General features: G+C 37.3%; 1 protein-coding gene across 28 annotated transcripts in view; it reads left to right on the forward strand.

Annotated features, from left to right (window-relative positions):
* LOC105473429 (glutamate receptor interacting protein 1) overlaps positions 1 to 26,611 on the forward strand; it is a 711,108-nt gene that overhangs the window by 536,414 nt on the left and 148,083 nt on the right. For all 28 annotated transcript variants that reach the window (XM_071071489.1, XM_071071493.1, XM_011727248.3 and 25 more), the window contains 3 exons: positions 4,108 to 4,191; positions 9,577 to 9,652; positions 12,155 to 12,300. In XM_071071489.1, the coding sequence (XP_070927590.1) occupies positions 4,108 to 4,191; positions 9,577 to 9,652; positions 12,155 to 12,300 (306 nt within the window). The remainder of the gene's footprint in view (positions 1 to 4,107; positions 4,192 to 9,576; positions 9,653 to 12,154; positions 12,301 to 26,611) is intronic.

The raw sequence follows: 26,611 nt of genomic DNA on the forward strand, positions 1-26,611 counted from the left end.
GCATTAGTAGAGTTAGAGAAGAAGATGGATATCAGAAATGTCTAGGAGTTAAAACCTGTCGTGACTTGGTGATTACGCAGTACCATCTTTTTCTCCCTGACACAATAAAGTTGAAGGAAAAGGGGGGAAATATGTTTAAACACAAAAGTGTGCATTGTTTTGATGGAAATCAAAAGGGGTCTACTCTCCCAGAATAATCTGTCTCTTTCTATTATGTTTGAAGAAAGTAATAAGATACTTGAGTTCAGAGTGGTTGAAGGGATTAATTAGTTCCCCTTTCACTTAGCTGGGACTGCTAGAGCAGAAACAGGCCATCCATAGCTGAAAGTCCGTAAGGAGAACTGACTACTAAAAGACAAGCCACCCAAGGCCAAGACTGGTAGCTCTGTCAGGATCACAGCAGTTTGAGGCTCAGCCAATCACAGAGTTCAGAAAGAACCAGGAGAGACAGAGAGAGAGAGAGAGAGTGTGAGAGAGAGAGAGAGAAAGAGAGAGAGAGAGAGAGAGAGAGTGTGTGTGTGTGTGTGTGTGTGTGTGTGTGTGTGTGTGTAATCTGATAGAAGAAAACTGGTTTGACCTTGGCCCTTTCTGAGATTCAGTTTCTTTATGAAAATAAAATGATTGGTTTACATAAGCTCTAAAGCTCTTTCTGACTTTAAAATTATGTGATCCTTCGAGACTGTAGAGAGACTATTACCAACCTGTATCTTAGATATATATGTATTAAAAGTTGGTCTAGGCTGGGTGTGGTGGCTTACACCTGTAATCCTACCTAGCACTTTGGGAGGCGGATGCAGGAGGATCCCTTGAGCCTAGGAGTTCAAGACCACCCTGGGCAACACAGAAAGACCCTGTCTCAATTAAAAATAAATAAATAATAAAAATAAAAAGTTGGTCTAGAGCAGTGCCTTCAAATTTTTTGGTCACTTAACTCTTAAAGAATTTTGAAATGTTACATAATTCTCATCCATTTTTAGTTAACACTTAAAATTATCATAAGCATAAATAGTTAGAAAGGATGCAATTCCTAGCATATTACTTGTTTTATATGTCTTTAAATTCTGTTTTCATGTAAACCTTGGAGCTACAGATTTACCTCATGGGCATTTAATGGAAAACAGTCTGCCTTATAATCTGATTGGCAAAGGCAGTCTTCACTGTTAATCCATTAGCTAACTCAGATGAGCTTTCTATCATAAGGAGTCATTTTAAACTCAAATAAATGTGTAAAAGCATGCCCCTGTGACAGTCCTCTGACTTCTCAGTTCTGAAATAGACAGATGGTGGTGGTGGTGGTGGTGGTGGTGGTGAGGAGGAGGAGAGAGGGAGAAAGATAATCTCAGGTCTTCTCCATGTGATTTACTCTGGGATTCAGTCTGAGGGAACAGCAACTACCTGGAGGAAGCTCTTCCTGGGGCAATGGCAGAGGGAAAACAGGGCAAGCGCAGCCATGTAAGTGCAATTCCAGCCTCTGCTTGTGTCTCTTAACAGCCTAGTGGCAAAAGTAAGTCACATGGGCAAGTGCAGCGTAATGAGGTAGGAACGTTCACAACTCCTATTCTCCTATTGAGACAGGGAATAGGGAGGCAGGGAAGGAGTTTGTAATTTCAAAAACCTCATCTACCATAGGAAAATAACTGTATAGAAGTAGATGTATATCCACATATAGAAAGAAGGGACAACAGCACAACTGACAGGCCGAGGTGAATGTTTACATTGTGAACTTGGTTTCTACCTACACTTTGATCCACTGGGTAAGCCCCTTAATTGGAACTTTGTGTACACATACATATGTATGAGTCATTAGTAAAATTTACATGGCAATGCAGGATGTCTGGTACTGCACATGAAAACCCAATCACGAAGAGCCAGCCATGCAAATAAAAATGATAAAGACCAAATCTATTTCATTAATTGTATTAAAATGCAGTCAACATTCAAATTTATCTTTGTAAATGATGGAGAACAATAATGTAGATAATCTAAACCTGTAGAAAATACAGAGCCTTTATACTGACTTTAAATTTGATTGTAAGATTTTGTAGTCAGCAAGATTTAGCTAAAGCAATATCAAAATTGCAGTACTTTGCATTCCCATAACAGATATGCAGCCAACAAGGACAGGTGGCCCAGAATTAGAATTCAGTTGTATATCATTGAAAGCTGATTTACTGAGTAAATGAAATAATATGTGTAAACCATTTTTGCAGAGTTCTGAGCACACAGTAAATTCTTATTAATTATTTCTTTCCATATTCTTTCCTTTCCTCACTTACCTAGAGAACAAAAAAAAATTATGTTCTTAACCAATTTCTTCAAGTGGCTTGTTGAGCCATGGAAATAAGAAAACATTTGGAATGAACTCATTTTTTTTTGTTTAATTAAAACTGTACCTCAACACTTTCATCTGTTTGTGAGTACTGTTCCTAGTTGATTAGTCTAAGCTGAAATTCCCCTGATAGCAAGAATATGACATTTAATTAAATCAGCAGTATACCAAAACATTTTTCAACTGTAGGTTTATGTTGTTTTTCAGCCGATCCAAATTTTTATTGTACTTTATGTCCCAGCCAGATAGTGGACAGTTTTATGAATTTAAATGTGTACTTTTCTTAATCATGTTTGTTCCCTTGAGGGTTCAGAATTTCTGATAATTAAAAATAATTGTAATTAAAGCCTAAAACTACTTGCTATTTCTGTAGGAAAAGTTGTTTTAAACAATGCCTTTGGATTCTGCCTGTGTGTGTGTGTGTGTGTGTATATATATATATATTTTTTTTTTTTTTTTTTGAGACAGTCTCACTCTGTCACCCAGGCTGGAGTGCAGTGGCGCGATCTCGGCTCACCGCAGTCTCCACCCCCGCAGGTTCAAGTGATTCTCCTGCCTCGGCCTCCAAAGTAGCTGGGATTACAGGTGTCTGCCACCACGCCCGGCTGATTTTTGTATTTTTAGTAGAGACGCGGTTTCACCATCTTAGTCAGGCTGGCCTTGAATTCCTGACCTTGTGACCTCCCCGCCTTGGCCTCCCAAAGTGCTGTGATTACAGGCGTGAGCCACCGTGCCTGGCCTGCCTGTATATTTCTTGCTGATAGTTTTATCTAATAAACCCTTCAGGATCTAGTAGGAATGTAAAAACAATGTGTTACTTGATAATGAACATGGCATTAACTAGATACAAATTCAAAATAAAGATCTAAAATTCTCCTACACATTACAAGTCTCTATGAATAAAAACATCCCTCTGTCATAATGATAAAATACCAATTTGTAGAAGTTTTATGGGTTTTTTTAATGCAGAAATAGTGTATAGTACAATCAGCATGACTCAACAGGTTCTCAAAAGCAATCTTACAGAATATTTTCGTAACTATACCTTCATATACCTTATACTGTCATACATGTATGTAATGTGACTAGAGATTGCAGCTTGACAATACAATTCCATTTTGTTAAATGAAAGCGATAATCACGCAAACACAACATAAGCATAGTGTATCAAGTAAAATTAAGTCAATCTGTAGTTTCTTAGATAGTAGTAGTATTCTGAATGTATTTAGAATTTCTTTTGCCCTCCAAGTTTCATCTGGGTTGCTGTGTCTTAGTTTAATAGCTATGTATGTGTCAGAACATCTATTAGCATCAGCCTAATTATTGATAGCAATCTGAGAATGGTAATTTTTCTTCCTGTGCCAGCTGCAAAATTAAAATAAATACAGAAGTTATTTTACAAGTGTTACAAAATATTGTTTTTGCATTTTACAAAAGGAAAACAATTCTACTTGTATAAATACTGTCTCTCTTGTTAGGTAGAGTTTAAACAATGTAAATATCACCCTGTTATCTAGAAACTAACTATATAGAAGGAAATGAACTAGCTATGATTTTGGTAACACTTGTATCTATATGAGTCACTTATACAAAAGACTGTTTTATGATATTTTTACATCATTACAGTTTTTAAAACATTTTCTTTGAAAAGGGACTGTTGCTTATTACTCAAAACTTATTTGCAACAGGGATCTGTAATATTTTATGCCACATTGAATGATTTAGAAATGTTATGATGACTTACAAGTTATATTTCCTTCTCTCTTTCCTTTATTCAGCTGTGCAAGGATCAAGTGTTATTTTCCGAACCGTGGAGGTCACATTACATAAAGAAGGCAATACCTTTGGTTTTGTAATACGAGGTAGGTGTTGGTTAGAAAAATCTACTTAAAAAATTATTTCCATAGGTTTTCAGGGAACAGGTGGTATTTGGGTATTTGGTTACATGCGTAAGTTCTTTAGTGGTGATTTGTGAGATTTTGGTGCACCCACCACTTGAGCAGCATACATTGAACCCAATTTGTAGTCTTTTATTCCTCACCTCCTTCCCACTTTTCCCCAAGTCCTAAAAGTCCCTTGTATCATTCTTATGCCTTTGCATCCTCATAGCTTAACTCCTACTTATGAATGAGAACATACAATGTTTGGTTTTCCATTCCTGAGTTACTTCACTTGAAATAATGGTCTCCAGTTCCATCCAGGTTGCTGCAAATTCCATCAATTCATTCCTTTTTATGGCTGAATAGTATTCTATTGTATATGTATACCACAGTTTCTTTATCCACTAGTTGATTGATGGGTATTTGGGCTGGTTCTATATTTTTGCAATTGCAAATCGTGCTGCTATAAATATGCATGTGCAAGTATCTCTTTTATGTAATGACTTCTTTTCCTCTGGGTAGATATCCAGTCGTAGAATTGCTGGATCAAATGATAGTTCTACTTTTTGTTCTTTAAGGATCCCCACACTGTTTTCCATAGTGGTCATACTAGTTTACATTCCCTCCAGCAGTATAGAAGTGTTCCCGTTTCACTGCATCCATGTCAACATCTGTTTTCTTATGTGTTTTTGTTTGTTTGTTTGTTTGTTTAATTATGGCCACTCTTGTGGGAATAAGATGGTACCACATTGTGGTTTTGATTTGCATTTCCCTGATCATTAGTGATGCTAAGCATTTTTTTCATATGTTTGTTGGCCATTTGTATATCTTCTTTTGAGAATTGTCTATTCATGTCCTTAGTGCACTTTTTGATGGAATTGTTTGTTTTTTTTCTTGCTAATTTCTTTGAGTTCCCTGTAGATTCTGGATATTAGTCCTTTGTTGGATGTGTAAGTTGTAAAGATTTTCTCTCACTCTGTGGGTTAGAAAGATCTTCTCTTCTTTAAATAAACACAACAATGAATGGCCATAAAAATGGAAACCAAATGTAGCTCTATTTTTGGTTCATTAATACAGAGCAAGAAGCCACTGTTTATAAACCTTGTCAATTCAGTCATCCTATACTTTTCAACATATCTTTTGTCTTTCCTTTTATATTTTTCTGTATCACTGAATCAAAAATGTTGATTAGTATGCCTTGATTTGATTTAATACACCAGAATTAAGGGACTTTATTTAAATAAATTTCTCCAGAAACACATTTGGTTATTGTAGCTTTCTAAAAATGGTTCAAAGATTCTAATCTCTTGGGTATCTATGTGCTTCAGCTCAGGTCATCATATTATAATATGGCATTGATCATAACAATTTCAGGTGACTCCAACTTGTCATTAAACTACTAATTCTAAAGTATAATTCTATCTTGCATTATGTTTTCTTATTAGTAATTTTATTGCATAAAGACTATGCCTACATTAACAACTCTCAATCTGTAGTGTGACAATGAGGTTCAATAGGGAGCTATATAAACATCAGGGTTTTTTTTTCTTTCCAACTTTTATCTTGGGTTCAAGGGGTACATGTGCAGATTTGTTACATGGGGGAATTGCATGTCATGGGGGCTTGGGGTACAGATAATTTTGTCATGCAAGTAATCATCATCATACTCAATCAGTAGTTTTTCAATCCTCATCCTCCTCCCACCTGCCACCCTCAAATAGGCCCCAGTGTCTGTTGTTCCCTTCTTTGTGTCCACGTGTACTCAATGCTTAGCACCCACTTATAAGCAAGAACATGCAGTATTTGGTTTTCCACTATCAGGAATATTTTAACAGTTCACATTTCTTGATTGTTTTTGTCTTCACCTATAACATTTTGTACTTCAACAGAGTAAAAATTCTATCAAAATTGTTAAAACATTAATTAAAATTAAACATATTAATAAATATGCATGAAAGAATAAAAGAGATGTGGATACTTGTACAGATTTGTCTTAAGTGATTGAGTTTTAAATAGTAGCTTTCATTTTATCCCAGTCACTCAGCAAATCAATCAGTCAAATGTTTATTAAGCACATGTCAACATGTCAGCATGGAGGGAAGTACTATAGAGTCATAAGACAAGACCCCACTCTACAGGGAATTACAGTCCAGTGAATTTAAGACATAAGTTGATAGAGTGCTCAAGTGAGTAGTAGAGAGAATGAGGAACTAGGAACTCATTGAGAGGTTTAGACTTGTAGTTATCACATTTTTCTGACCAAGGACTATTTTCAGGTGGAGGAACAGAGCCCAAGATCATTTACCCTAACCATTCCTAAATTTCTGTTTAAAATAACCAGATGAATATAGTGAAAAGTCACTGTACAAGTAATTTTTGGCTAAAGGGTGATATATACAAATCTGTTTTGCAATACAGATATGAATGAGAAGGTTCTTCAGTCACATGCATACAAGCCTAATTATTGAAACACTATGCCAAAAAATACTGCTGTTGCAGATATTCATTGATAGTGACTGTATGGTTAGTCAATAATGAATCAAATTACTAATAAAGGAGCTAAACCAAGAGTAATGTATTATTAAGAAATAAACAGAATAGAAGCACTTGAAATGTGCAACCACCTCAAGACAACTGATGATATGATGTTAGTAAAACACCCTTCCCACAGTTTGCAGGAATTTCAACTATCTGTGTGTATGCCCAGGAGTTTTATAATATGAGCTTAGAACACTGCCTGGTATGTGGAGGCACTTAATAAGTGAATGATTGAATGTTGCCTAGATTTGTGTGGACATCAGACTTCGTAGTATTATACTGATTTTTAAAAACTTAGTTACAATAAGCCAGTATTGGTTTATGAGTACCACATTTTGATAGGCCTTAATAACTCCCTTAATATGTTGGTTGAACATAAATGTTTTTGGAGTTTTGCATAATTTCTCAATGAGAATCAAATAAAGAATTTCTATTTTTAGATTAGTTTGAGGTCCATCTGGAGGATTTTCCCTGTTCAAAAGGTGGTCACTACCCATCACTTAAGAATCACTGGTTAATCAGAATGAGTAAGTGCTGTGAGTAAATATTAGTATGGCAGATAAGATGTTTTGGCATAGATGGGAGTTGAGCTAAACTTAGATCAGTAGAAAATACCAGAACAGCCAGGAAAGAGAAGTTACTGCAGGTAGAGCATATCTATTTAGTATGGGTGAAGTTCTTCTTAACCTATTAGAATGGAACTTGCAACATTAAGGTTTTAGCTGATGAACGGAATTATATTTCTAATGCTCTAAGTCACAAGTTCTAAAACCTTTATTCCCTAAACAATAGAACCTTGCATCCATAGAGTAAAAATGATGTTCTGGCCTAAACTTTGGAGTGTTAAATTTCAGTTAATGCAAGCAAGCCAGAGGAGATGAGTTGGGCTGATAGGAAAGGCACTCTGCCATGAAGTTGCTTTACACTTTAGACAAGGAAACCTTCTCTAGTCATTGTCAAATGTAAAATTGTAGGTGGGCCTAGTCATTTAACATATGCTGCTTGATATTCAGATTTGGTCTGCACTGTGTCTCTGGCATTGATATTTTCAAAAAGCATCCCAGTTGATACTAATGTACACCAGGATTGAGAATATCACTGGTCTCTGAGTGGTTCCTGTTTTGCCTTGCTGCTGCAAACTTCTAGAACCTAAGTGAGTCACACAGGAAACTTCGTTCATTACAAATCACAGTAAAATGCCACAGATCAAGAAATATACAACTATCTCACACTTTAACAGGCATTCAATGTTACATTTTGAAATTTGTAAATACAAGCCAAAATTATGGAATGATTTCTTGCTATCTTTGGCCCTCATCCTTTTCTCAATCGATTTTCCTTTAGGGAAAAGCAAACCTATTCTTTATGATCACCTTGCAAAAGAGAAATTATGTAACAGTATTTACATAAATATGGGTAAGCATTTGTAGTAACATTTAAAATTTTGATTTTAAAATTTTTTTCTGAGAAAGTGGTGAATTTCTTATTTCAAAGAGGAATTTCTAAAGAAGCTAAACACAATGAAAGAATAAAATACTGATAAAATGCTGAACGAGAGCTTTTACCAATCAATCACACTAAACAAATCACTTGTCATAGAAGTGAGCACAAAAGAAGCATTTGCCTTCCTAAGGAACTGCAAATGCCTTTTAATTTTTCTCTTAGGCTATTTTCTGTAAGGCGACCTTTTGGCCTATACCAGGTTTGGGAAATGTCCATCTGTTCTAGCACGCAAACATTAAGGGAGAAATAGTTGACAATAGCTTCATATTTATCAGATATTGGAAAACTAGAAAACTCACAGATGGACAGACAGGATGGTGATATGCAAAGAAACCAGGTCACATAAAGAATAGATAAGGAAACTGGCATTGTTCAACATTAAGAAGGTGGGATTTAGCTGGCATATAATCTCTGTTTTCAACTTTCAGAAACATTTTTGTAGAAGAGAGCATACATTTTTATTTTACTGCTCAGGATCATAGAACAAAGACCAGTGAATGAAAGTTGAAGGAGGAGAGATGTCAGTTAAATATTAGGAAGAACTTTGTAACACTCCTTGGTGTCCAAATGTGGAGTGAGCAGCCTCACTTCTAGTAAGTAGGCCAGCACCCGTGCATTTCATGCAGATGCTGGGGGAGCACAGATTAAGGAAATTGTACAAAAGGATTATGGATTAAAAAGAGAATTTACAATAAATTACCTTCCATCTTGAAACATCTATGTTTCCATGAATTCTTGTGGAGAATTTTTTCTAACAGAAAATTAAAATTCCCATTCAAGGATTGCAGCTGGTTTGACACAGTCTGAAAAATTTGCCCCAAATTTTTGAACACCTCACTTTTAATGAAAGTCACTTGGTCACTTGAATTTTTTTTTTTTTTTTTTGCTTTCTTTTTTAATACTAGGATTTTTATTTTACTTTGATTTTTGTTTCCTTTATGTTAGGTTGTAGACCTACTGACCAGTATTTTAGATCAGTTTGATTGGCACAGATATACACATCTGTACTGTATAACTGACAGCTGTTCAAATCGGGCCAGTACTTGATATAATCAGTTGATCCTCTTGCCATACCAGTTGTTAAATACTTTATATATTACCCGGTTACAGCCATGTATTTATTGAAAGATGATGAAATGGTGACTTCAAAAATACATTCTTTATAAAATGAGCAAGACCTTTAAGCCTTTTGTATGCCTCAAGGATAATTTTACATATTTTCCTCCGTACATGAAGTAGGACATTTCTCAACTGAAATCTTGCAGGTGATTTTTTTAAATGTCAACAATGAAAGCATTTTTAAGCTCTATTCCTTTTCTTTGCTAGGGGGAGCACATGATGATAGAAATAAATCTCGTCCAGTTGTGATAACATGTGTTCGTCCTGGAGGACCTGCTGACAGGTAAACTTTATCTTTCTGTGTCACTATCCAAAACAAAATAAATAAAGCTGGGGACTTTGACATAGAAGTTGATGTATTAGAAATTTTACAGTAAAATGTAGATATTAAGCAAACATGTTACAATGTGAAAACTGAGAGTCTGAGCTATGGAATCAGAAAAAATAAGGTTTGCCTCTAGAGTCTATACTTACTATACTATAGGTTTATCAAGTGACTTAATACTGAGCTCAATTTCCACCACCGTTGGAAATGTGGATACTAATATCTACCTTTCAGAGCTGTTCAGTTTTATCAAAGGTTGGAGATATATAATGCCTTGCAGGGGACTGGCACAGGGGAGGCACTTACAGACTCAGCTGGCTCTTTTAGGCAGGTGCTGGAAATGCATCTTCTCCTCTTGCTAATCTCCCAGGCTGGACAGATAGGTGGTGGTGGTGAGATTCTTACCATTCTCAACATTCTTACTATTAGTGTTATCTTTTGATAGTGACTCTGTAGGTCAGAATGGAAGTGACTTTTAGTAAAATGGAAGACATTTCATTGGTCTCTAGAGTTTTCTTTGCATTTCTCTTCCTTGCTAATTTGAACATGTGAAGGGCAAATGCCTTCAACTTTCCTATTGTAAGCCTTGTAGGGCCCCAAATAGGCTCACAACTTAAGTGTCTCTGGAGATACTCACCTCTGTATTAGTTTCCCACAGTAAAAGTTGACTCTATAATGATGGGGGAACACAACTGCTGCCATTAGAGACTGTTGAAGGGGGCCGGGCGCGGTGGCTCAAGCCTGTAATCCCAGCACTTTGGGAGGCCGAGACGGGCGGATCACGACGTCAGGAGATCGAGACCATCCCGGCTAACAGGGTGAAACCCCGTCTCTACTAAAAAATACAAAAAGCTAGCCGGGCGAGGTGGCGGGCGCCTGTAGTCCCAGCTACTCGGGAGAATGGCGGGAACCCGGGAGGCGGAGCTTGCAGTGAGCTGAGATCCCGCCACTGCACTCCAGCCTGGGCGACAGAGCGAGACTCCGTCTCAAAAAAAAAAAAAAAAAAAAAAAAAAAAAGAGACTGTTGAAGGGGAGGAGGAAAATGTACTGATTCCTCCTGTCTCTCTGTTTGAGACCAGGATAAACTTAAAAACCTTTGTTAAGAGATAAAGATAACAATATTATTTATTATTAATAAATATTAACCATTAATAACCATTAATTAATTAACCATTTATAACCATTTATTAAGCACTTTCTATGTGCTAGGGACTGTTTTGAGGGCTTGGTGGACATTATCTTATTTTATCCTTACAACCCACCCTCTAAATGAGGTCTTTGTATCCACATTCACAGATGACAAAACTGCCCAGTATGGCAGTAAGTAAGTGAAAGAACTGTGGGAGGAATTCAGGTTTCTTTTCCTTTGAAGCTCATATGATTAGCTCACTTTTAAGAAATATGATATTTCATATAAAATTAGAAAATAGGAAAACACTGGTGTCTTACTTGTGCTGACGTGTATTTGCATTTGCAGCAGGTAACAAAATGTCCAAGAGTTTCCCCTTTTCCCTTTCCATGTGTCTCTAGTGAATCACTCTTCCTGAAGCGAATTAAAATATTTTCATTTCTTATTAACATTTAGAGTTGGAGTTGACAGAAATGTCAAAACATAGGCTACGAGCTTGTGAGTGGTGTACTTGTATTACCAAATTAATTTAGAACTCAAAAAAATCTGAGAATTTAAGAAAAAAAATGGAGCCAAAGGACTTAGAAAGTGAACTAGGTGAAAGATGTTTATTTCAAAGGTCATTATTATTCTTTCCAAATCCTCAACATATAATCCCACCATTTGATTTTCTCATTTTTGTGCCCCTCTCTGAGGCAGGGTTATCTGGGGGCCACCCTGGCTGTACTTTCGTGGTGTCACTGAATCATCTCTCAATGCCTTGAGTGTCTGTGGTCACAGCAGGGAGAATAGCATTTGCCTTCCTCTTCCAGGGAATGTGAGGTTGAATCAATTTCATGATTGCCAAATGGCCTTATAAATCAGTAGGGAAATTTATAGACAAGGGAAATTTCTCACCAGCAATTCCTATCCTGCTTGGATTCACTGGTAATAATTTGAATGAAATTCCCTGGCTTTTCTGTTTACCTGACTTTGGGAAAATAGGTGAATAGTATTTTCTGGCCTCCAATGAATCCATTTTAGACATGCAGGCAAAAACGTAGAAAAGGGAAAATATGCCCTTCTTACTTTTGTACTTCAAGAATTACCTGTGGGTAACTAGGTTTTTTGCTAATGTGTAGTTATTTTCTCATTACTGATTTTCATATTACAGCAATTTTCTGTTCAGGGTTACTTCTTTATACTCTTACTGTCACACTTGATGCTTTAAAAGATTGCAGATGGGATGGATGGCAGAATATGTGTAACAAAATGAATTTGGCTAAGTGACTATTAATACCAAGCCCCTTTGTGGTAAATTAATAAAGACTATTCCTTTATTCTCCCTTCAGAGAGGGCACGATCAAACCTGGTGACAGGTTGCTCAGTGTGGATGGAATTCGGCTTCTTGGAACCACGCATGCTGAAGCCATGAGTATTCTTAAACAATGTGGACAAGAAGCAACACTGCTGATAGAATATGATGTCTCAGTAATGGGTATGTTGGAGTCCTGAGGGTGTGATCTCTAAGCACCAGAACGTCACTATCTGTCCCTGATTTTGGATTAAGTACGTGTTGTTATGCCCTCCTGGAATAGACAGAATTCATAAATACTATATAATGTTACTCTGTTTGAGTTCAGGAAGATGTGAGTGGCTGTACTTTGTAGTGATGTAGAGTTCTCATGTCAATAGGTTCCATAATAAAGTCTCATTCTGTCAGTGTGTCACCCAGCAATCAGCTCTTCTATGTGGATTGCCCTTTGGCAGCAAAGTGTTTTTTCCCCTCCAAATCACAAAAATAGTATTATTAATGTAAGGACTAGTACTCTTTTTTTTTATTACATAGAGACTGACAGCAGTAGGTGATTCCTTTCCTTCTTGTAACTTCGCAATGTGAAGTCAGCTAATCAAAATAATAGAAATGACCATTTATTTCACCATCAGATTTAGGGATAAGAAAAATAAAGGAGATGTAGGATCATTGATTAAAATAAAAACTTGAGTGCAGTTTTCTTTTTTTAAATTATGATTCTACTAGAAAGAAACTATTTTTACACTCATACCTATAGTAAAACTGGCAAGATATTCTCATGTGGCTTTTAAATGGTAAGAGAGCCAACATCTTGTGTAATGTTGACTAAGGCAGAAAAATTATGAGAGAATGAATTGGAACTTGAAATTGAAACTTAAATCATGCTGTGAGTAAACCTTACAATTATCAGACTCCATTAGGTGACCTGGCTTTACCATCTAGTTTTATGTTGTGAAATGTAGCTGAGAAAAAGAGACTTATTCTATAACTGCATACTCCTTTATTTCTCACTCTGTATGACTCCTCTATAACAATGTTGTATGAGAGTATTCTTAATCTGTTTGCTGGCCTGAAATGTCTGCAGAGTATGAGGTTTCCTAATGGGAAAGTATGAAACTTAAGGAGTTTTTAGAAGGATAAATGATGTGGTATACCCTTGATGTGGAAAGTTCATAAATGAATATTCCCTCCCTTACTTTCCACCTTCCTTTTTCCCTCTCTCCTTTTTTCTTTCCATCCTTCATTCCCTCCTTTCTTTCTGTCTTATTTTTGTTATAGTTTTTTAAATCAGGTGTTGAGTTAGATGATTTGGGTTCCATTTTCAACTCTACTAATTTTTTTTGGAGCATATGATTTGATTTCCCTGTGCCTTATTTGTCAAATGGGGACTAGCATCCCTATTTTAAAGGCAATTATGAAGATAAAATCAGATTGCATAAGTAAGGTATATTTTAAATGATGAGACAAGTGGATTGTTAACATTAAAAATTGAAGCAGATATTTGACATCTAACTCCTTTGTTCAGTCTACAAACATTTATTGAACTAAATGGCAGGGACCAGGAAAAAGATGAACAAAATCGACCTGGTCCCTGACCTTATGAAACTGGCAATGGATAAGAAGAACAGACAGTAAACAAGGATATTACCAAACAAATAAACTCATAAAATGTGATCATTGCTGTAAAGGACAAGAACAGTATTCTGTAATAGGGAATAAGGGCAGGCACAGGTGAGGGTTGGCAGGTGATTTAAATAGGGCAGTCAGTGAAGAGTTAAGAATTAAAACCCAAAGGCTTAGAAGGAACCAGCTCCCAGACTGAAGACAATAGTCCCTGTAAGGCTGCAGCATTCCACATCAGAGAGACAAGGTCTCCTCCACTGGGATAGATACTATTTAAGGGAAAAGCCCTCCAAGTTTCACCATTGCCAGGGTCGGGAGGGAATGGGGTGACCCTAGCTGTTTGCCTGCTTTCCAGCTCACTCTCACATTCTGAATGAAACCTGATAGTTTTCACACCTAGAATTCCCAGTCAGCTCCTTAATGTAGGAGAAAGTGGACTATCAGGAAGGAAACTCATTTTAAGAGTTCCTCAAGGTTGCTGAATATAAGCTGATTATACAAAAATCAGTTGCCTTTCTGTATATCAGCCAAAACAGAAAGTTAAAATTTTAAGGTGTCCTTTATAATAGCAATACAATTACAAGGTTCCTGTAAGGAATTAACCTTATAAAAGTTGTATGAACCCATTATAGATATAGATATGCATATGCATATACAGATGCATAAAAGAATACTTAAATACATAAAGACCTATATTATGATCTTGGAGGGGAAACTTTAATAGCTAAAAGATGTCATTTCTCCCAAATGTATCCACAAATTTGATTCTATTTAAAATCTCAAAAAAAGCATCTTTGAGGTTACCTGAATAAGCTGTTTTTTAAATGTACATGAAGTTAGAAAAGGGAGCAAGGAAAAATTGTCAAAATATTTTTGAAACAATCTGAACACAGAGAAGATTGTTCTACCCAATATCAAGACTCATTCTAAAACTGTGGCCTTAAGTCTGTCTAATATTAACATGCGATGATAAAGAGACTAGTAGAAGAGGATAAAATGCCTGAAACAGACCACTGTCCATATGGAACCAGAGGTGTAGTCAAACATCAGTGAAGAAATGTTCAACTGATCAGTAAGTGATGCTGGAACAATTAGCCACTTGGGGAAAATTAAATTCCTACTTCATATTATACCCAAAAATAAATTTTATATTTACTTAACCATTTCCCAGTAGACTGCTATTATAAATAACTAAAAATAATATCTTTCTACCTAAATGTTTGTCTGTATTTCTCATTTCATTGAGACAATGTGTTAAATATATTTGAAACATAATTCCAATTGTGTTCCAGAAAAGTTGCACTATTTTATATTACTACCAGCAATGCCTTAAGTGTACATCTCATCAGAGTTTGTCAATATTGAATATTATTTTTAATATATCTTATTTGTTAGGTAAACATTGCATTACATTTTAATTCAACTCAAAAAATTTCTAGTGCAGGTAAGTATTTTTTCATATGGTCATCTTCATTTTCTATTGTCATTTATGTCCTTTATTCATTTTTCTATTGGAGATGCTTTTAGTTTTTTGTTTATTGGCTTGTACTATTTATATATTAAGGCATTAGTCATCTGTTTTTCATAAAAACTTTTCTCAGTAGCTTATTTCCCTTCAAAGTTATTTATGGACTTCTATTGTGATAGCTTTCTGTCACTCTTAGATAAAGCTAAATAGATACAACAATTTCAGTTACAAACTTAGATAAGGAACAATAGTTCAGTAGTATATGTACATATCAATATCAGCATTTTGTTCAAAACCATTCAACAAGTCTCTAGGAAGTTCCAAACTTTCCCACATCTTCTATCTTCTTCTGAGCCCTCCAAACTGTTCCAATCTCTGCCCATTATCCAGTTCCAAAGTCACTTCCATATTTTCAAGTATCTTTATAGCAGTGCCCTATTTCCCTTAATACCAATTTTCTATATTAGTCTGTTTTCACACTGCTCTAAAGAACTACCTGAGACTGGGTAATTTGTAAAGAAAAAAAGGTTTAATTGACCCACAGTTCTGCATGGCTGGGGAGGCCTCAGGAAACTTGCAATCATGGAGAAGCAAGGCACATCTTACATGGTGGCGAGAGAGAGATGAACCACCACACACTTTTAAACCATCAGATCTTGTGAGAACTCACTATCATGAGAACAGCATGGGGGAAAACTGTCCCCATGATCCAATCACCTCCCACCAGGTCCCGCCATCAACATGTGGGATTACAATTCAAGATGAGATTTGGGTGGGAACACAGAGCCAAACTATATCAACTAGCCTAAGGAGGGAATTTATTAGCCTACAAAAGTAAAAAGCCCAAGATATATCCTGGCTTTAGAAACAAGTTTAATAATGTCATAGGAGTTTTGTCTCTCAGTTCTCCTTGCCTGAGAAAGGCTCTCCTCTGTCACAGCAAGATGGCCCTACCACCCAAAAGTCTACATTATTTTGAGAGTTTGTGATGCCAGAAAAAGAAACAAGACTGATCTCCTCTAAAAGATTCTTAATGACTTAGCTTGGGGCAAATGCTGACCACTACACTAAGCACTGTGTCTAGGGGTATAGTGCACTCTACAACTGTGGTATGGAAGGCAAGAACATATGTTGAATGGCCCAAACAGAATGAGCCAGAGAAATGGCAATTCCCCAAAGTAGATGATGTGGGATTGACAAAGAAAATAATAGGTGCCATTTTAAGATGCAATTAAATGTTAAATATTATATTCCCACTAATACTATATGAGAGTTTCCTTTGCTTCACATCCTGACTAGTGCTTGGTATTTGTATTAGTCCATTTTCATGCTGCTGATAAAGACATACTCAAGACTAGGCAATTTACAAAAGAAAGAGGTTTAACGGACTCACAGTTCCACATGGCTGGGGAGGCCTCACAATCATGGCAGAAGGTGAAAGGAACGTTTCACATGGTGGCAGACAGGAGAAGAGAACTGTGCAGGGAAACTCCCCTTTATAAAACCATCAGATCTCATGAGACTTATTCACTATCATGAGAATAGCATGGGAAAGACCTGCCACCATGATTCAATTACCTCCTACCATGCCCCTCCCACAACACATGGGAATTATGAGAGCTACAATTCAAGATGAGATTTGGATGGGGGTACAGCCAAACCATATCAGTAGTCTCTGCCTGTTTCATTCTAACCGTTCTGATCAGCGTGTGGTGGTATCTCATTTTAAGTTTGATATACATTTCCTGGATGAATAACAATGTGGAGCACCTTTCATTGCCAGGAAGACATGCTTATGGCTTTGGTTTTACTTTCATGAATAATACTTTGATTTATTTACATACTACTACAAGTACACACATTATTTCTTAGAAAGTGTGTGTGTGTGGTGTGTGTACAATATAGATATCAATACCTCAACCCTGGAATCAGATATATTTTTTCAGTAAATCTCAAATGATAAATATTAGTAAATTCAGTGCTCTGTTTAGGAAAGCTATTGAAACTGTCAATTTTATTAACTAAAGTTTAATTTAGTCTGTGTCAATTTAGTCTGTGACATTTTAAGGACAATTTTTTGAAATAAGGAAGACAGAAAAATAAGTTTGAAGAAAAATTAAGAGTTCAATTTTAGATATGCTAAGTTTGAGATGTCTGTCCATCATGTAAGTGGAGGTATGAGTTGAAAGTTGAGTATTTTAGGTGGAGTTCAGTAACAGGTCAGAGCAGAAGATATAAATTTTTAAGTCATCATCACTTATATTGCAAGGCTGGATGAGACACGTAGGGGAGAGAGTTTAGGCAGAGAAGAGAGAGGCCCAGAGACTGAGCTCTGAGACCATCCCGTAGTTACATCAGGAATGTATAGAGGACCCTGTAAAATAAATTGAGGAGGCCAATGCACTGATGGAGACAGTGATCCAAGGCCAAGCGTGGAGTCATGGAGGCCAGATTTTTCCTGTGTAAAATGGTGGCAATTATACTACCACACTCACAAGTTGCTATGAGGAGCAAAAGGATTAATGCATATGTGGTGCTTGGCACATCATATATGCTCAATAAATTGTGAACAAATTATTTAAAATGCATATGGGGAAAACCTACACTTCAATATTGTTGAACTATATTACCAAATGATTGGGTCTGAGAGCCCTGTGGTTGGAAAAGTAACATAAAAGTATAAGTATAAGGAAAGCATGAGCATCTTTTTTTCTTCTTCTTCAACTTTTAAGTTCAGGGGTAAATGTGCAGGATGTGCAGGTTTGTTACATAGGTAAACGTGTGCCATGGTGGTTTGCTGCACGGATCAACCCATCACCTAGATATTAAGCCCAGCATCCATTAGCTATTCTTCCTGATGCTCGCCCTTCCCCTGCTCCCCCGACAGGTCCCGGTGTGTGTTGTTCCTCTCCATGTGTCCACATGTTCTCATCATTCAGTTCTCCCTTATAAGTGAGAACATGCAGTGTTTGATTTTCTGTTCCTGCATTAGTTTGCTGAGGAGAATGGCTTCCAGCTCCATCCATGTTCCGTCAAAGAACATGATCTCATTCCTTTTTATGGCTGCATAGTATTCCATAGTGTATATGTATCACATTTTCTTTATCCAGTCTGTCATTGATGGGCAGTTGGGTTGATTCCATGTCTTTGGAAAGCATGAACTTTTAAGGAAAAAAGTTCTGAAAGCAATGACTGTAGTAAAATACAGTGCCTTTTAAAGTAAGACAAACTTGGTTTTGGATTTTGGCTCTCTGTTGACCTTGGGCAATATTTAACCTCTCCAAGCTCCAACTTTTCCATCTCTAAAGTAGGGATGATGGTAGTATTTCTTCATAGGGCTGATGAAAAGATGAAGGGAGTGAATACATGTAAAGTGCTCGCCTTAACCAAACTGTTAGTGAATACCAAGAAATTAAATTGGCTCTTTTCATGCTCCACTTCTCTAAAATGAACCTCAAGTCTCCCATTACACTGGATTAAGATGAAACTGATGGTTCACTCTGTGACAACATTGAATTGTTGTTAGAAAGCATATTTGGAAAATGACATGTTCTGGATCATTTTATGTTCTAAAAGTTCATCAGAATACTTATTTTGCTTAGACCTTTGCTAAAATATTTCTAAAATATGTTCCTGAGAATATATATTAAGTTAGGTACTTGAGTCTTTGGTAGAGGAGCACACAACTATCCCAAGAACATCGTTCTGAACACCAATCCTTGGGCAGGTGTTATAGAGTCAAGAGGTGTAGAAGATTGTGCCAAATCTGTACTGACTTGTAACTTGCTCTGGATTTTTAAAATTACATGATTCTCTAATATTTGTCTATTTTATAACTTCCTTCCCTGGAAAGAACTACAGATGACAGTCAGTGAACATGAAATTCTTGCTGGCTGAATAAAACAAGGCTCACTGTAGTGTAATTATAACGAGAGACAGTTAATGTCTACAGTGATCTTAGTAGCTTTCCAATGTAACCAACAAACTATTGCAGTTGATAATAAAGATGGAACAATAACTAAAATATTTTTCCCAAATGCCCTGAGCTTTCCCACTGTTGTGCCCAATATCTAGTATTCCTATGCACAAACTTTGCAAAACTATAGTACTGGCCCAGGTCAAATCCATCTCCCTCATTCATCCTGTTCTTATTTGGATTATTCAATCTCTTATTTTTCCTTTTGAGAGAGGAAGGAGCACTCTCTGTAATACTTTCCTGGTGACTCTTGAAAGTATTTACATTTTAATTTACCTTAATAATCTATGTATTTTTCTATTGTGCCACTAGTTTCTACAGACTCTGTGAGGACACTAACCAATCATCTTTATCTGAGTATTTCCATAACATCTAATGTGGAGCCCTCACACATACATAGAAGGCACTTAAAGACAACTGTGAATTGAACAATGTGTTCACCCATAGATTAGCTGTTCTTATGAATCATCATCATTAAGTGGTATGTGTAGAATGTAGCAGAACATCAGTGTTTATGCTGTAGGTTTAAAATGAAGTTACTACATGATTTTATCTTACATTGCACAATGACATCATGGATCTTTCAATCACAACACCTCCTAATCTACCTATGATATTTTTCTGAATTCCTGTAAATCTCTGTCTTTCCCTTTAGCTGTAACTGTCTTTGGTCAGCTTCAAACCTTTCTTTTTGATCACCTAGATTATGCTAGCATGCAAAACCAAGGATACTGAGAAAAGTTTTATCATTTCCTTAGAAATGCCCAACAGTGTTAGCTAGGCATGGTAGCACCACCTGTAGTCTTAGACACTGAGGATGCAGAGGCTGGAGGATTGCTTCAGCTCAGGAGTTTGAGGCTGCCATGAGTTATGATCACACCACTGCACTCCAGAATGGGTGAGAGAGCAAGATCCCTCTTTTAAAAAAAAAAAAAGATAAGAAAGAAAGGAATGCCCTATGGTATTATATCTTTGCCCAGCAGCTACATGGGCAGTCCTTACTTATATGCATTTAATCTCGAGCAAACATAAAATAGCAATTTTTAAATAATTCCTTTTTATCAAGACTGCTATGAGTCTTCAGAAGAGATTATTAACTCCCTTGCAGTAAAAAACTACAGGTTTATTGGCATTATCACAACTGTATCTTGGCTATATTTTGTATTTTATTTTGGGGAGATATCAAGATATAAAACTTACAACAGTCGCAAGAGTAAGTTAGTCACTATTCATACTTTATAGATTTCTTTTGTTTGTTTCTTTTGTTTTCTTTTTTTGAGACAGAGTCTCGCTCTGTAGCCCAGCCTGGAGTGCAGTGGCGTGATCTTGGCTCACTGCAAGCTCCACCTCCTGGGTTCACGCCATTCTCCTGCCTCAGCCTCCTGAGTAGCTGGGACCACAGGCGCCCGCCACCACGCCCAGCTAATTTTTTGTATTTTTAGTAGAGACGGGGTTTCACCGTGTTGGCCAGGATGGTCTCCATCTCCTGACCTTGTGATCGGCCTGCCTTGGCCTCCCAAAGAGCTGGGATTACAGGCATGAGCCACTGCGCCGGCCCATACTTTATCAGTTTCTTACAGGTGATCTCAGTGAACTGGAAACAGTTTTCCAAGGGCTGCTAAAGTATTTGTAACACGACACACAAGCTTCCTTGTGGGTTACCAGCTTAACTTTCTTTTCATGGAAAATGTCATTAAAGGGACGTTCATAGGGTTTCCTACATAAAAGAAGTCTATAAGTTTTAAATGACAGTGGTATTTTAAGATAAAAATTGGATTTTCTTATATGTTCTCTGTTTTCTAGAGAGAAAAAGGTTAATTTTTGCAGAATATTCTGGCTCCCACCTTCCTCATTCCCTTTTACATATTCAAACTCAGAGCTACTTACTATGTTTCTGGAGATAAAACTAGTGGGTGAGAAAAGAGTTACCCTAGTTTAGGAAAGGGTATGAATTTTTAGTTACTTTTATATTACTAAATTAGAATAGAGTATGCTTTAAAATTTACTTTTGTGTTAGTACAACACACAAAGAGGAAAGCACTGAAATCTTAGTTGTACAACTTATTAAATTTTCATTTATGTGTTTTCCATTGAGGTCAAGAAATGAAACATAATTATCATCACCAAAAGCCCCATTGTGCTTTCTCTCATCCTTTCTCCATATGTAACCCCTGTCTTGATTTCCTAGACCAGAAATTCATTTTGCTGGACTTTAAACTTTATATAAATGAAATCATACAGTGTATTTATTTGGTAGCCGGGTTCTTTTGCCCAAATTATGTTTGTGAGATTGCATCATATTGTTGCCTATAGCAATAGTTCGTTCTTTTTAATTGTTGTATAGTATTCCATTGTGTGAATAGATCACAATTTGAATACTTCCTTATTGATTATCATTTGGGTATTTTTCAGCTTGCCACTCCTGTAAATAATACCATTGTGAACATTCTAATATTTGTCTTTTCGAACATATGTATGCATTTCCATCAGATTATACCTAGTAGTGGAATTGCTAGGCCTTAAGTTACATGTCAGTTACATGCTTTGGTAGATACTGCCAACGAGTGTTTCCTAAGTGGCTGCACCAATTACACTCCCACTAACAGTTTCACATCCTTCACATCCTCACCAGTACTTAGTATTGTCAGTCTTTTTCATTTTAACCATTCTGAAAAGAATATAATAATATATCATTGTGGTTTTAATGTCTATATCCCAGATGAATAAGAATGTTGAGGCCGGGCGCGGTGGCTCAAGCCTGTAATCCCAGCATTTTGGGAGGCCGAGACGGGCGGATCACAAGGTCGGGAGATCGAGACAATCCTGGCTAACACGGTGAAACCCCGTCTCTACTAAAAAGTACAAAAAACTAGCCGGGCGAGGTGGCGGGCGCCTGTAGTCCCAGCTACTTGGGAGGCTGAGGCAGGAGAATGGCGTGAACCCGGGAGGTGGAGCTTGCAGTGAGCTGAGATCCGGCCACTGCACTCCAGCCTGGGCGACAGAGTGAGACTCCGTCTCAAAAAAAAAAAAAAAAAAAAAAAAAAAAAAGAATGTTGAGTACCTTTCAATATTGGCCATATGGATATTTTTGTGAAATGTCTGCTCAAGTGTTTTGATCCATTTTCTTTCTATTGGATAATTCTGTTCTTCTTATTGGTTTATATGATTTCCTTATATATTGTGTATACAAGCCCTTTTTCAGTTATGTGTTACAAACTAATTCTGGCTACTGAATGCAAAATAAATGCCAAAATTAGTAGATACAAGCTATACATTCCAACAAAATTTTGGGTTACTTTTTGGAATTTTTTTAAAGAATTAGACACAGAAGCTTGAAAGAAGATAAAAAAATCATTCTCTAATATTTAGATCGATGTTGCTCTTGGGTTCCCTACACCAACCCCTCCCACCATTACTGTATTATTTTTCTATTACATTGTAGCAAAATGCCACAAAGGTAGTGATTTACAGTTTTATAAGTTAGAAATCCAGGCAGGCGTGGATGAGTTTTTTGCTTAGGATCTCACAAGGCCTAGGTCAAGATGGCAGCAGGCTAAGGTCTTATCTGTAAGGTCTGGGAAATAATCCCTTCCAAGCTAACACAGGTTGTTGGCAGAGTCAATTCCTCGGAGTCAGTCCAAGGTCCTCATTTCCTTGCCAGCTGCTCTCTGGAACCATTTGCTGTTCCTAGAAACCACCCACATTTCTTCTCACATGGCCCCTCCATCTTCAAGCCAGCAATGGTGCATTGAGTCCTCATATTTCATATATCTCTGACTTTCTCCAGTGCCTTCCTCTCATACTACTAGTTGGAGAAAGTCCTCTACTTTTAAGGACTCATTTGATGACCTTGGGACCACCCAGATAATCTCCCCTTTTAAGGTTCACTATGTCAAATGACATAACACAGTAATTGAAGTTATATATTGTATCATGATACTAACAGAATCTGGGGCTTAGGGCATGGAATCTTTGGGGGATAAATCCAGAAATTCTGCCTATCATGGGACTGTACACCAAAATCAAGATGAAGAGACAGGAACAGACTAGAAAAGAAATGCCAGTAGTTGGAAGTCTAACCAATTGTTTAGAGGTTATCAGCTAGAGCAACTCCAGTGCCTAGCAATGTGCCTGGCATAAAGGACACTCTCAATAATATTTTTCAAACAAATGAATAATTAGCTTTTGAGATTTTTTCTAATCTCCATATTTGACTACAGCATGTTTTATCATCTTTCTCTGGATATTCTTGAACAAATAAATGATAAAGTATCGCAAAACTATATACATTATATATGAGGCTCATCTAGGCCAGGGGGAGCCAATAATCTTCTATTTTTTATGTCATCTCTGATTAACTGATGGTGGCCATCTGAAACACTGCATTGAGAAGGATTTTGCAGTTTGAAGATTGTTGAGGCTTGAAGGATTTTGAAGTTTAAAGGAAAAGAGCACTGTGATTACCTACACCATCTACCTGAGCACTACAGGTACATGTGATTACAAATGCATCTTATTACCATCCCACACCCACTTAGAGACCTAATTGAGATTCAAGCCACTAGACCAAAGAACGAGTCCATATCTAATTCAGCTTTAGAGGCTTTCTATCTGATAAATCTGAATAATAGAACAGTTTGTTGTCATCTTTTGCTTCTTCCTACAACTGGAAGCTTATGCTTCTTCCTACAACTTCCACACACATTAATCCCCATTTTTTACACCCTCTACAAGAGGCAACAAACTGGAGGGCATGGCTGTGGAACCTGTATTTTTCAACCTTCACAATGTTTTTGGGAAGTTGGAATTTGTTTTCAACACCTAAAAAGAGAGACTTTGTATTTAGAATAAATCTAAATATTGGGTTACTCTTAGTAATTTGACATCACCGGGTCAACATTCCTACATGTAACCCTTAGCTTGAGTTGACTCTCAGACTGCCCCTCTTGATGGGATGTTCTTGCCAGTTTGTCCAAATCATGTCCCTGACAGTACAGCCTTATAGCAAGTCACCATCATGCCTGTCCCTCAGGCACTTGGGTTTGTGATTCCCGCTCTACACAATGACCTTTTTGTTTCAGCCAACCTAGCTCCAAGACAGCCTAACTTGTATAGACTCTCAAAAAGAAGATCCCTATGAGAAGTTCCTGTCCCAAGTGGTCAACAGTCTTCTCTTTCTAACCTCACATTTCCCGGAACAGGTATTTGGGAGGAATGGGAAGTTTCTGGCAGAGTCCCAGTCTCTCTCTTCACAGCCACTGTAGGCTCCCCCAGGCTTTTCTCTCCTGGGCCTGCAGCCTCCTGTTCACCACACTCTGATTGTTTCTTTCAGCTCAGGGGGCACATGTGTATCCTGACAACTCATTCTGTTAGGGGTAGAAGGTATCCGAGTTACCAGTGGCGAATCCGTAAGGGTCTGCAGCAACCTTGATTCTTGCCTCCTCAGAAGAAAGAATTCAACTGAGGGGCATAAGGCAGAAAAAGAGACCAAGGCAAGCTTTCAGAGCAGGAGTGGAAGTTTATTTTAAAAAGCTTTAGAACAGGAAAGAAAGGAAAGTACACTTGGAAGAGACCCAAGCAGGCATTTAACCTTGACCCTGGGGCTTGATATGCTGGTCCACCTCCAGCATCTTGCACCCCTTTCCCACGATTTCTCCCTTACGGTGGGCTGCCTGCATGTGCCCTCCTTATGCTTGGGAAGTGAGCATGTGCAGTGTGTTTAGGAAGTTGTACGCATGCCCATCTGAAGGTTTCTTCCCTTTTCTGGTGGAATGCCCCCAAAAGTCATACTCCACCATTTTGTCTCTTAATACACATGCCCGGTTCACTCGCCCAATTCCTGAGACCCTGTTGAAAGCCAATTACCAATTTCAAGTATTTTTATCTGTTTGGGAAGTTGCCTCTCGCTGGTGTCTGCATTCAGTTAACACTTCATTGTGACAGCTGTGGACCGTCAGGAGATTGTCTCTCCCTGGTGCACTGGCTGCTGAATTATTGTTTTTAGAGCAGCAGTGTGATAACTGCCAAACCATCACCTGATAATCACCTGACATTCCTGGTGGGTGGGGAGCAGAGTCGTCTCCTGCTCCGCTCATGCCTGTCTAACTTCATGTAACAATTCCTAATATGTTAATTGTTCATTTCTGGGCCTCTGAAGTAATTTGGATAGTCTGATTTTAGTGTAGACTATGTTAGGCCATTCTTGCATTGCTATAAAGAAATACCTGAGACTGGGTAATTTATAAAGAAGAGAGGTTTAATTGCCCCACAGTTCTGCAGGCTGTACAAGCATGGTGTCAGCATATACTTGGCTTCTTGGAAGGCCGCAGTGAACTTTTACTCATGGCAGAAGGTGAAGTGGAAGCAGGCACATCACAGGACAAGAGCATAAGCAAGAGAGAGAGAAGGAGAGGATACCACATAATTTTAAACAGCCAAATCTTATGAGAACATACTATAGTGAGGACAGCACCAAGCCATGAGGAATCTGCCCCCATGACCCAAACACCTCCCACCAGGCCCCACCTCCAGCACTGGGAATTACATTTCAACATGAGATTTGGAAGTGACATCCAAACTATATTAGAGGTATTCATAACCACTTTCAAATTCCCGAATAACACAAATGTAAGAATACAAAATACTGTAAAATGTAATTCAGGAGCTCCTTCTAGAAGCTTAGTGTTGTATTAGGTACCATGGTGATGAGCAGTTGATTCCAAGTAGGAGTAACATGGACAAATAATTTAATATATACATTTTCTTTAAGGGCCAAATTGATGATATTTTAGGTAATATCCATTGTGATAGAATCAGAAGGGTTTTTTAAAACATCTTTGGGCCACTACTCCTAATTCGTAGCATGAGGAGAACAGACTATATCATCTTAGAGGTTCTTCCAGCTCTACTATTCTATCCCTGGACCTGGCAAATTCTCTTAAAAGATTTCAGAATTTATCATCACTGCTTTTTTCATCTATGTAACCATAAATACAAAACAAAAATGATATAAATAAAAATAGTTTAACCAATTTAAAGTGGTTACAGCTAAAATCACTATCTGAAAAGGGAAGTTGATCATTTCCGTTGTTAATCACATCAAACCCAGTAGTCCCGTTGACAATTACAAATTTTCCAAAGATTACTCCCCAGCATTCTCATAGTAGGCATAAAGCCAGCATGCTGCTGTGAAGCCATTATCTGTGAAGATTTTGATCTTAGCATTCTGAGATATTTACTAAATTAATGGGAAGTTGGTTAAAATTCCCTCCTTTTCGGATTCTATATGATACTTCTAAAATGAAGCATGTCCTTTAGGGAGAAAATTATCCCTTTAATTTTAGCATATTTTAAAAATAGGGAAAACTGACCAAACTCTGTCAGGGGAGGTGATCTCTCTTTGTGTGATGAGTTTCTCTGAGGTCATG

The sequence above is a fragment of the Macaca nemestrina genome, chromosome 10 (assembly GCF_043159975.1).
Source record: "Macaca nemestrina isolate mMacNem1 chromosome 10, mMacNem.hap1, whole genome shotgun sequence".
Lineage (NCBI taxonomy): Eukaryota > Metazoa > Chordata > Mammalia > Primates > Cercopithecidae > Macaca > Macaca nemestrina.